This window comes from Mustela nigripes, chromosome 6, assembly GCF_022355385.1.
Source record: "Mustela nigripes isolate SB6536 chromosome 6, MUSNIG.SB6536, whole genome shotgun sequence".
Classification (NCBI taxonomy): domain Eukaryota; kingdom Metazoa; phylum Chordata; class Mammalia; order Carnivora; family Mustelidae; genus Mustela; species Mustela nigripes.
This window is the reverse complement of record NC_081562.1, coordinates 100,380,604-100,392,420: the sequence shown is the minus strand read 5'-3', so window position 1 is coordinate 100,392,420 and position 11,817 is coordinate 100,380,604. Positions and strand designations below refer to the sequence as shown.

The 11,817-nt window shown below is 55.0% G+C and overlaps 2 protein-coding genes across 4 annotated transcripts in view; both read left to right on the top strand.

Moving 5' to 3' along the window:
* LRRC23 (leucine rich repeat containing 23) overlaps positions 1-1,762 on the top strand; it is a 5,509-nt gene extending 3,747 nt beyond the window's left edge. For all 3 annotated transcript variants that reach the window (XM_059403671.1, XM_059403670.1, XM_059403668.1), the window contains one exon: positions 1,489-1,762. In XM_059403671.1, the coding sequence (XP_059259654.1) occupies positions 1,489-1,762 (274 nt within the window). The remainder of the gene's footprint in view (positions 1-1,488) is intronic.
* Positions 1,763-3,038: 1,276 nt separating this feature from the next.
* On the top strand, positions 3,039-11,597 carry ENO2 (enolase 2). Its single transcript, XM_059403667.1, has 12 exons — positions 3,039-3,145; positions 4,336-4,434; positions 4,917-5,012; positions 5,158-5,216; positions 5,521-5,590; positions 6,069-6,202; positions 6,429-6,651; positions 7,939-8,136; positions 9,597-9,798; positions 10,033-10,141; positions 10,309-10,367; positions 10,665-11,597. Exons 2-12 carry the CDS (start codon positions 4,350-4,352, stop codon positions 10,732-10,734), a joined length of 1,305 nt encoding a protein of 434 aa, XP_059259650.1. The 5' UTR covers positions 3,039-3,145; positions 4,336-4,349; the 3' UTR covers positions 10,735-11,597.
* Positions 11,598-11,817: the final 220 nt, after the last annotated feature.

Below are 11,817 nucleotides of genomic sequence, written 5' to 3'. Positions count from 1 at the left end.
TCTTTTTTTTTTTTTTTTTAAAGATTTTATTTATTTATTTATTTGACAGACAGAGATCACAAGTAGGCAGAGAAGCAGGCAGAGAGAGAGAGAGGAAGGGAAACAGGCTCCCTGCTGAGCAGAGAGCCCGATGTGGGGCTCCATCCCAGGACCCTGAGACCATGACCTGACCCGAAGGCAGAGGCTTAACCCACTGAGCCACCCAGGCGCCCCTCCATCCTGGTCTTTAGCCCTCCTTTCCTTACTGTGTACAGCCTCGGACCCTTGAATCTTTATTCACTCAGTCCACAGTTACTGAGAACGTGCGACATACCAGGCTTGGTGCTGTAATCTGGGAACATCTAAAGGAATCAGAGTTGGTCCCTGTTTTCAAGGGATTCACAATCTGGCTCCAATTCTCTTTTCTTGGTCCTATTCCATGTAAATTTTCTCTGCCCTTCTCCATCTCCTGGACTCCCATTTCCCTTCCCATTTCCTGCGCCCTACTTCTCCTGAGCCCTACTTGTAAGAGATCGCTTCCTTACTGGTATAAAAACACAAGATGTTCTCATATTTGAGAAGAGAAGAATATTTGAAAGAAAATCTCTAGATGGAAAGGCATGGGGATTGATCGGATTGGGGGGGGGGTGGACTTTCTTTCAGTAACCCTTGTCCATTGGAGGATTTTATGCGTGTTTTTTTAAGCAAGATGGAAGGTAACTGCCTCCTTAGTCAACATGGCCAAATCTTCAAAACTGGCAAAGGAAAGAGAACCTCCAAGATGGTTGCATCTTGGAGTTCCCAATTCCTGCCATGGCTCCTGGAGAAATCTCTTGTTAATTAGTTCTGCTGTGTTGGTCTGGTAGAGTTGGCGGGGGTGGGGGGGTTTGCTCTTTTCCTATTAATAATCTAGACAGAGAAAATAGGCCCTCCTCAATGGCTACTAACTGGGGTTGTTTGGACATAAGTGTAGGGGAGATGCCCCTTAATGCCTGGGAGATGCCTCTGGGGCCAAAGATGCTAGATCCCTAGCTCCAGGCTCCTTTCTGAGGGAAGTACCAACCTAGCACCCACCTCCATGAGCTCAGATCCCAGTTCCTTCTCCACTGGCCTGGGTCCTGCTTTCTAACCTTTGATTAGGTATGACTGATACACAAGCACTTTGACACTGCAAGGGAGATATCCCCCCTCCTCTCCAACTAACTAACGAGACAGGGTTGGTGACATAGCTTTGCTCCTCCAAAAGGAGAACTACGACCAGCACGTTACCGAACAGACTGTGGCACTCATAGTGTTCTGGAAGGGCTGAGGCAGCACTAGAGTAGGGCTGGACAGCCCTGCTCTGCTCAGGTTACCTGGCTATGCAGATCAAGCCAATCCACAGAGGCAGTGTTTCTAGGGAAACCAGAGCCTGGTGAGAGATTCTCCCAGGGGATTTCTTCCTGGTGGTGGGGCCCCCAAAGCCCATTAATCCCCCCGGGGTGAATCCCTCCTGACCACACCTGGCAGGGGCAACATGGTGACTCACCTGGGGGAGCTAGCCAAGCTTCAGGACCTGCCCAAGCTGCGAGCCTTGGTGCTGTTGGACAACCCGTGTACAGATGAAAACGACTATCGCCAGGAGGCCCTGGTGCAGATACCACACCTCGAGCGCCTGGATAAAGATTTCTTCGAGGAGGAGGAGCGGGCTGAGGCTGAAGAGATCCGTCAGAGGTTGAAGGAGACCCAGGAGGAGGAGGCTGAGGCTGAGAATAACTCGGAACCGAAAGTGCCATCCGTGTAGCTCTTTGAGCCTCTGAGGATGGTGAGGAAGCTGACAAGAGAGGCGGGAAGAGGAGGCCAAGGGTCTGTCAGCCCAAGCCAGAGAAGTTGCTATAGGAGGAGGTGGTTGAGGAAGGAATATGGCGAGGAGATCCCTTGGAGAGACCAGGCTTAGGAGTTAGGGGGTGTCTTGGGGTGGGGAGGAAGGACCAGAGGGACTTGGGGGGAAAAGGCTTAGGAGAATACTTTAGGAGAGGAAAGTTAAGGGAGAGAATTGGGGTGGCAGGCAGAGATGCCCATGTGCAGCAGCCACACACGAAGATCAGCTGGAAAGGACCCGTCTGGGGTGTGGTGGTGGGGGCGCTGGGGGTGGAGGGTGGAGGTGGTGGTGAAGGATGAGAGCTGGGCTGAGGAGAGGAGGCAAGGGAGGAAAATTTTGCACTAAAAATCTGAATCTAAGAATAACAGGAAACAGGGATGAGGGGAAGAAAGGAGGACAGGATAAGGCAGAAAGAGAGTGAGGTGACCAGCCCAGGGGAGTGTCGTGGCTGGGCACTCTGGAAGGGGGCACAGGAAGCAAGGGGAATGCAGTAAGGCCCAGGGGCTTTCCTTCCACCCTCTTCCTCCAGGAGATCAAAGACACTGGCCCTAAGACCTGAGAAGACTCCCAGTGAGCAGAGCTTCCACATTCAACCCCTCATCCTGAGACAGAGCATGCATGGCTTCTCTTGGCCATGGGAGAATTCACAGCCTGCTGCCCAGGCTCTGTAATGGGCATCTGGGCAGCGTCTGGGTGGGTCCGATTCCTGATCCCTGCCTGGAACCTGTGTGTGTGTGTCTGGGGGGCTGCTCAGGCAGGTGTAGGGGAACCAGGCCGGGATCTGCCCAGAGGATGCTTGCAGAATTGGCTCAGAGGAGCTGCGGAGGCGGAGGGGTGTGTGAGAAACAGTTTGGTTTTCAAATAAAGAGACATTTTGATACTCTTGTGTCTGATTGGGGTTGTGAGACACCAAGTCTGTCATAGGCTTCACTGGTGTGAGGCTGTGCCTGTTACTTTCCAGGGGAGCGGGGCGTGGGTGTGAGCGCGCGTGGGTGTCGGGCCTCTGGGCCTGGGTCGCCCCCGCCCCCCCATTTCTCCTCTCCCGGCCTTCCCCCATCTCCCCCATCGGCCCCCCACCCGCGCTCCTACGTGCTTCTCCGCCGGAGGCTCTGACTCATCGGGGGCTCCGGGTCACATGCGCCCGCCCGGCCCTATCGGCGCCTCCCCCCGCCCGCCCCCCGCCCGCCGCCCGGGAGCCGCAGCCGCCGCCGCCGCCGCCACCACTCACGCTCTCTCTGCGTCGCTGCCGCCGCCGCCCCTGCCACCGCCACCGCCACCGCCACAGGCTGAGTCTGCAGCCCCGAGGTGAAGCCCTGGCTGGCCCCTGCGCCCCTCTGGGCCCCCTCCCCTAGCCACCGTGGCCCCCCCACTCCCCCGGCCGCCCTCTCCCCTGGCCTGCGCGCATCCCTCGCCCCGCGGGGCGCTGCGCACCTGCTCCATCCTCCGCACCTCCCCCGGGCATCCGCCCTCCCCGGCCTTCTGGGACCGCTCCTCTCGGTTTCCGGCTGTTGCCCCCTCCTCATCTGAGCGCCAGGCCTCCCTGCACCTGTTTCTAACTGCGCCTTTCTCTACCCTTGTCTGATCCTCTCCCCACACCTCTTCGCCTCGGGTTCTGTCCATGTTAAGTTCGGGGTCTTCACGGGCCGTGCATTTTTATCCTAGCACATCCCCTGGCTTTGCATCTGGGGAAACGTCTTCTCCGATTCCTCGTCATCCCTAGACTTCAAGACTCCCTTCTTTCCCACCCCCCCCCACCCCCTTGCCTCTCTCCTTTTACATTACCTCCCGATGCTGCCCCGGGGAGGGATGGGAAGAGGGGAGAATTTGTCTAGAGGGTGGGAGGTGTTGGGGAGGAGGGTGTTGGGGGCCGGGGAGGATGGTCCCAGCCTCGCCTCTTCCCCCAGATTTCTTCTCCCTCCCCACTCAACTCCCAAGGACTGAGGGCTTCCCCAGAACCCTCTCGCCAGACTTCTCCACTGTACATCTCTTGGGAAGAGAAGGAATGGATGTTTGGGAGAGGGACTAGGATCTTGGAATGGGGGTTGTAGTGTTAAGTTAGGGTGGGATGTGGACTCTGGAGGAGAGGCCCAGCTACCCAGACAGCTCATCCTCTTCTTGGATCTAAGGAGAAATGCAAGCCTGGCAGCCATTACACTCTGAGATCTGGGGGAACCCCACCAGTGGGCTGCTGGAGCTACTGAGGGGGCAAGGGAACCTCTCCCAGGGCCCCTCCCTCCTCACTGCAGTGTCCTCCCTTCTCACCGTTTTATCCTCCCCCTCCCCCCACTGCAGTGACCTCCCCTTCCTCACTGCATTGACCTTCTCTCCCCATGGGGTGGGGGGGATCGCTTCTAAAGGCAGGACTGCAGCCAGCTCCTCCCCACCCCCCACCCACTGCAGTAACCTCTTTCCCATCCCTCCCAGCCTCTGGTCCCTCCCACTGATCAGGCTCCACCTCTCTAAACCTCTTATCTTTCTCCCTTTCCTTCCACCAGAGATCTCAGCCATCATGTCGATAGAGAAGATCTGGGCCCGGGAGATCCTGGACTCCCGTGGGAACCCCACGGTGGAGGTGGATCTCCACACTGCCAAAGGTAGTGAGCTTGACCTTGGGTCTTCCCACAGCCTTCAGTCAGGGTTTCCCCTGGCCCTGGAGGGGATGACGCCTTGATTCCCAGTGGGGATGGGATGCTGAGCCTGGCTTACGAGCCTGGATTGTGGGGGTTGCATCCTCTCTGTCCAGGGGAGCCAGGATAGGCCAATCTGTGTGTCCTGTTTCAGTGTATGAGGTATACCGTTCCTCTGCACGTCTGTGCATGTACCGGGCATGTGGGCATGTGTGTGCTGACAGCATAGCTTCATGTCTGTGGGGTCCTCCTTGTGCATGTGGGACCTCAGCTGCACAGATGAGGAAGCCACTGACTCTGTGTGTTGTGTGTGCATGCGTGTGCGCATTAGAGAGCAGTGTGGGGATGGGACTGGATGTGGCAGGCAGTTTGGAGCTGGAAGGCTGAAGGAATCCCTAGGCCCCTGAGTATCCTTCTGTGCCCCTCCTTATTTCATGTTCCTCTCCCAGGTCTTTTCCGGGCTGCGGTGCCCAGTGGCGCCTCCACTGGGATCTATGAGGCCCTGGAGCTGAGGGATGGAGACAAACAGCGTTACTTAGGCAAAGGTGAGGCCCTTTCTCTTTTCCAGGCTCTCCCAGGCCTCAGCTTTATACTCTTAACCTTACACCAGTTCCCAACCCCCTTTTTGCATGCCCCCCACTTCTGGTCCCTTCCACCCTGACGCAGTTGGGCCTCCCTGCCTCTCCCCAGGTGTCCTGAAGGCAGTGGACCACATCAACACCACCATCGCTCCTGCCCTCATCAGCTCAGTGAGGCCCACTCTTTGCTGGGGGCCAGGGAAGGGGGAGGTGGGCTGGGGCACTGGTGGGCAGGACCACGGTCCCGAAGGAATCTTGGATTAGGGGAGAAGGGATCCAGGGGAGAAAGGTCCACCTCTTGGGAATCATGGTTACCAAGGAAGGGTGGGAAGACTCCTTTACTGCTCCTTGCCCCTGTGGGGTTCAGGTTCTCTAATCCAGACAGACTGCTCTCCCAGGAACCCTGGCCAGAGGGGAACCTGCCTTAGGGCCCAGCCTCCACGCTGGCCTGGGGTGATGGCGGTTCTGCCCACAGGGTCTCTCTGTGGTGGAGCAGGAGAAGCTGGACAACCTCATGTTGGAGCTAGACGGGACTGAGAACAAATGTAAGCTGGGCTGGGCGAAAGTGGGGAGGCGGGAGGGGGAGGACGTGTGGAGCACATAGTGTGGAGCACTATGGGGGCTTCCTTAGGAAGGACTGTCAGGAGTTACCCCAGCTTCCATTCTCCTCCCAAAGCCAGAATAAGAGAAGATGAATTTAACTGCAGTGGGAGGGAGTGACATTAGACAGAAGGAAGAACTTCCTTGCAGCATGAAGAGGGCGAGCTGGCAGGAGATAGCCTGTGGTCTCGGGATGCTTAGAAATAGGTGGAGCTCTCTGCCCTTTCCCATCACGTCGTGTGTGTGTGTGTGTGTGTGTGTGTGTGTCCCCGCTACTTTCAGGGGAGCACTGATGAGGTATTGCAGGAATGGAGAGGGAGGAGGGGGTCTCCTTTACTGGCTACTTTTGGGAGTACAGGTGGAGGCTGGGGCTTGAAAAGATAGGGCCATTTTTGTTCAGTGCCTTCCTCTATAATCTCCCAGCCAAGTTTGGGGCCAATGCCATCCTGGGTGTGTCCCTGGCCGTGTGTAAGGCAGGGGCAGCCGAGCGGGAATTGCCCCTGTATCGCCACATTGCTCAGTTGGCTGGAAACTCGGACCTCATCCTTCCTGTGCCGGTGAGCCGTGCCTGCCCTGCCTGGGCCTCTCCCGGGGGTGGGCGTTGGGCGGGGGGCATGAGACCTTGTGAGGAATGATGGGGGAGAGTGGATTGAGGCAGCTAAAGAGAAAGGATGGGGGCAGGAGACTTTGAGTCTGGGAAGTGGGGGCAGACACTCTCGGGTTAATACTCTTGGGGATGGAGGAGGGAAGTGCTCTGTCCTGTGCCCCCCCCCCCCCGCCCAGGCCTTCAACGTGATCAATGGTGGCTCTCATGCGGGGAATAAGCTGGCCATGCAGGAATTTATGATCCTCCCAGTGGGCGCTGAGAGCTTTCGGGATGCCATGCGACTCGGGGCAGAGGTCTACCACACACTCAAGGGTGTCATCAAGGACAAGTATGGCAAGGATGCCACCAATGTGGGAGATGAAGGCGGCTTTGCCCCCAACATCCTGGAGAACAGTGAAGGTGAGGCCAGGAGCCCCACTCCCTGCTTGAAGTTTCACTCTCTCCTAGGACATCAGGAAGGGCCACACACTTCACCAGGTCCTGAGGAGTATGGTGGCCTTTGAGCTAGCTCCAAGAGGTACCAGTACTGGAACTGGGTCCCAGAAGAACTGCCACATTCACATGCAGGCCTAAGAGGACAGTCTTTACCGGCCCAGCTAGATTTGTTATCTATCTATCTATCTATCTATCTATATAGTTTAAGATTTTATATACTTGAGAGAGAGAGTGTGTGCGCGCATGAGTGGTGGGAGGGGCAGAGGGAGAGGGAGAAGCAGACTCCCCATGAGCAGGAAGCTTGATGCGGGGCTCTATCCCAGGACCCCAGGATCATGAGTTGAAGACAGACGCTTAACTGACTGAGCCATGTAGGCACCCCTTGTTAGCAACTCTAAGTTCTTACTGGAGGCCCTGGAAATGCTGGGAAGTGGTCTAGGTGCCTTGTAGGATCCATCCTGGACTTGAACTTCATAGGACTCTCAGTTTGATGAGATAATATCATACTCTATGGAGGGACGCCTGGGTGGCTCAGTTGGTTAAGCAGCTGCCTTCAGCTCAGGTCATGATCCCAGCGTCCTGGGATCGAGTCCCACATCGGGCTCCTTGCTCGGCAGGGAGCCTGCTTCTCCCTCTGCCTACCATTCTGTCTGCCTGTGCTCGCTCTCCCCCCCCCCCTCTCTGATAAATAAATAAAATCTTTAAAAAATATATATATATCATACTCTATGGATTCTATTCTAAGTCTGACCCATTTCCACCCCAACCTCTCAGTGAGCCTCGAAGATCCCTAATTTTTCTCTGCCTTGGCAAGAGCTGTATGGTGAATAAAAACAACAGGAAGTGGTCGAGAGTTCAGGTTCTGGGGCCAAATTGCCTCTATTTGAACCTTGACTTGAAGAGTTACTGGCTGGTGATCTTTCTTACTTAACTTCTCTGTGCTTGTCTTTCTTATCTATAAAATGGGAATAATAACAGTATCTACCTCTTAGTATCATTGTACTTAGGTGACATAGTTAGCCCTCCATAAATGATAGCTATTTACAAACAACCTGATACGAACAGAATTGCATTCCTCTGCCATCTTAAAAGATGGCCTGCCCTTCCCAGCCCTGGGGAAGACCCCACCAGCAACTGTAGTCAGGTTTCTCCCCAGCAACAGTCCTCCACTGGCGCTCTGAATTTCTTTCTTACTCTCATTCCTCTTTGCCCACCCTTCCTGCCGGTAATCTCACTATATTCCATCCCCAGCCTTGGAGCTGGTGAAGGAAGCCATCGACAAGGCTGGCTACACAGAAAAGATTGTCATTGGCATGGATGTCGCTGCCTCGGAGTTTCATCGTGATGGCAAATACGACTTGGACTTCAAATCTCCTGCTGATCCTTCCCGATACATCACTGGGGACCAGCTGGGGGCCCTCTACCAGGACTTTGTCAGGGACTATCCTGGTAAGAACAAGGGGTGTGGAGGAAGGGCAGCGTGAGGGTCAAGGGACAGGCAGGGATGTGTGGGACAACTCTGGACTGTATGTGGTGCTGGTAGGTGTCAGGCAGAGATCTAAGAAGAGCCTGAAAATCAGGACCGAGGGCGGGGAGGAGCCCAGTCCTGAGACCAAGAGCAGAGACAAGCTTTGTAGGTAGTTTAACTTTGCGGGTACCCATGGTGAATCTGTTTTATCTATTTCTGTCCTAATTAAAGTCATGCGTTCCATAGTTACCAGGATCACGGGGAGGGCTTTGGAAGTAACCAGTGGCGGTGAGAGGTTGACAGGGCCCAGCAGGGAACTTGTATCTGTCAGTGTTTTTTGTTTTGTTTTATTTTTTAAGATTTTGTCTATTTATTTGACAGAGAGAGAGGGAACACAAGCACGGGGAGCAACAGGCAGAGGGAGAGGGAGAAGCAGGCTCCCACTGAACAGGGAGCCCCATGTGGGGCTCGATCCCAGGACCCTGGGACCATGACCTGAGCTGAAGGCATACGCTTAACTGACCGAGCCATCCAGGCGCCCTGTGTCAGTGTTGTTGTTGTTGTTGTTGTTTTTTAAAGATTTTATTTATTTATTTGACAGAGATCACAAGTAGGCAGAGAGGCAGACAGAGAGAGAGGGAGGAAGCAGGCTCACCGCTGAGCAGAGAGCCCGATGCGGCACTCGATCCCAGGACCCTGGGACCATGACCTGAGCAGAAGGCAGAGGCCCTAACCCACTGAGCCACCCAGGCGCCCCTTTCAGTGTTTTTGACTAAGTTGTGGATGCTGAGTGGACCAGCAGGTGCTGTGAGAGTAGAACAGAAAGGCTGACGAGGAGCCAAATTACCCTCTCCAAGACTTCAAGGGCTATGACCCCTGCATGGAGGAAGCTGGTTTCCATTTCCCTGAGAGAGAGCAAGAGAAAGTAGACATAAATGCAGAATGAAGGATTTCGAATAGCATTGAGGAAAAGCTTCCCAAATGCAAAATGCAAGAGAGTGAGAGTCTTTTTGAGAAAGACTCTGAACCATTGGGTTTTTTGGAAGATTTTCCTTTTTTTTTTTTCTTTTATTTTCTTTTAAAGATTTTATTTATTTGAGAGGGAGAGAGCATGGGGGTTGGGAGAGCAGAAGGGGTGGGGGAAAGAATCCCAAGCAGACCTCATGCTGAGTGTTTGGAGCCCGATGCAGGGCTGAATCCCACAACCCGGAGATCATGACCTGGGCCGAAACCAAGAGTCAGACACTCAACCGACTGAGCCACCCAGCTGCCCCTGGTAGGTTTTCTGAAAGAATCGAGCTGAGAATCGGGCAGGCTTATCTTGGAGGCAGGGAGGCAAGGATAGGCAGGCTCAGTTAGCCAGGGGAATCTATCCATTTCAGGGAGCCACAGTGGGGAGGTGTTCCTGCCTGATGCAGAGCCCCTCTTGCTCTCTCTCCAGTGGTCTCCATTGAGGACCCCTTTGACCAGGATGATTGGGCTGCCTGGTCGAAGTTCACAGCCAATGTAGGGATCCAGATTGTGGGTGATGACCTGACAGTGACCAACCCAAAGCGTATCGAGCGGGCCGTGGAGGAAAAGGCCTGCAACTGTCTGCTGCTCAAGGTCAACCAGATCGGTTCGGTCACTGAAGCCATCCAAGCGTGAGTGTCCTCTGGCTCTTCCTGACCCAGCAGCCCGTTGCTACAGGAAACCTCCGGCCAAGTGCTCCCAGCCTTGTCCTGGCACAGAGGCTGAAGAGAGTGGGGAACCTGTAGTCACTTTCCACCCCATGCTTTTTGGCCCTCCCAAAGAGCTTTGTGCCAGACCAGTGTTGGGGCTGGGAAGGGAGTACCCTGCATGAGGGGCTGGGGGTCAGTGCTGGTGTGTGGCTGCAGGTGCAAGCTGGCGCAGGAGAATGGCTGGGGGGTCATGGTGAGTCACCGCTCTGGAGAGACCGAGGACACGTTCATCGCCGATCTGGTGGTGGGACTCTGCACAGGCCAGGTGAGTGCAAGGGAGAGCTATGTGCAGTTGGTGGGTTCTGGTCAGGTGGCTGGGTCTCTCTCTTCACGTGTTTTTGGGTGTCAGGGGAATGTCAAAGGAGTGTTAAGTTTTCTTATAGGAGACGGAGGGGGCAGCCACTGAGCTGCTTATCTTTGGGCACATTTCAGATAAAGACTGGAGCCCCGTGCCGTTCGGAGCGTCTGGCTAAGTACAACCAGCTCATGAGGTGAGGATACCGGGGAGCTGGGAGCCCAGGGCCCAGAGGGTTAAAAGCTCTGTTTGCTCACCATCCCACTTCCAGCACCCAGGGCCTGGAAAACAGTAGCTAGCCAGAAAATACTTATTTTGGAATGATGGCTTTACTGATCAGTGGCTCCCATAATCATGTGGGAATGCCCATGCTTGGGCCAGGACATCGAAGCAGCTGCTGTGATGGATTTGGAGGATAGGGGGCCCCCCTGGAAAAAGAAGCAGGATCCTCTCTGCTTCCCTGACTCTTTCCTCTCTGGCTCCTCTCTCTCAGAATTGAAGAAGAGCTGGGGGACGAAGCCCGCTTCGCTGGACATAATTTCCGCAATCCCAGTGTGCTGTGATCCCTCTCCTTGCCCGGAGACTAGGAACCCCTTTGCCACTCTCCTGGAACCTCCTTCTTCCTGTTCTGCTCTGTGACATCTCTCCCCGGACCCCCTGCTGACCTGCTGCACTCTTCCTTGGCTTGTCCAGCCCCAGCTGTGTGCTCTTCCCTCTCTGGGTTCCACACTCTCCACTTCTCTGTCCTTTCTATTCTCTCTCCTCAAAAACTGGCCATGGAACTGAGGATTATAAGGGAGTCCATGGAAGAACAGTCAGGGTCTGGGAAGGGTGCATCTGGGTCGGTTGGTGAGGCGTGTCGAGAGGGGTTGTATGTCACTGTGTGTGTCTCTTCCACCTGTCTTCCATGTTGTGTAGGAGTCAGGAGGCGCGGCCAGCCAAGGTGGAGGGGCATGCTGGCGGCATGATCGTGCCTTGCCCAAGCTCTTAGTGGATTATTTATTCATTTATTTATTGTTCATTTGTCTTAATCAATTCCTCATTTCTCCCTAACTCCAGTATTCAAACCTGGCCTGACAGGAAATGAGTGTGTGTGTGTGTGTGTGCGCGCGCGCGCGCAATGTGGCCAGAGATTCGGGGATGGCCTGGGGCTGGGAGGTCTTGCTGGAATGGGAAGGGTAACAGAAAAGGGCCTTGCTCATCAGCTCCTTTGTGTCCACCAGCCCTTAACTGAAGCTGGCTTGGTCCAGAGGTAGGGCTGTGGGCCTGGGGGCTCTTTCCCCTCACTCTCTCCTCAGCCCCGGCTTCCCTGTTCTTCCTCCAGCTGCATCAGAGAAATGTCTCACTCCCCTGTGCCACATTCCACAGTTGCCACCACCTCTGTGGTGTGGAAATGAGCACCACCATTAAAGTCTGAATCACAGTGCTTTGTTGTGTCTGAAGAGTCTTACTCTAGTCCGTTTGAGAGGAGAGAAGATGGAGCACCCGGAAGTTGGTGAACCTGCATAGCAGAGCTGGGGAGGACCCCAAAAGAGGAGGAAACCGAACAAGTATGACTAAGATGATGGCACTGGCTACCCATCCCTGGCCAGGTGGGGACCCTGCTTCCCCTGCCTTGCCAGCAGAAGCCTGGCCCCAGGACCGAG

What these genes read in the sequence shown, in the direction of transcription:
- ENO2 (XM_059403667.1), top strand. Translation starts at nt 4,350, where the DNA reads ATGTCGATAGAGAAGATCTGGGCCCGGGAGATCCTGGACTCCCGTGGG. An exon ending in ACAGCGTTACTTAGGCAAAG is followed by an intron (nt 5,013 to 5,157) that starts GTGAGGCCCTTT and finishes GCCTCTCCCCAG; the next exon opens with GTGTCCTGAAGGCAGTGGAC. An exon ending in GTCACTGAAGCCATCCAAGC is followed by an intron (nt 9,799 to 10,032) that starts GTGAGTGTCCTC and finishes GTGTGGCTGCAG; the next exon opens with GTGCAAGCTGGCGCAGGAGA.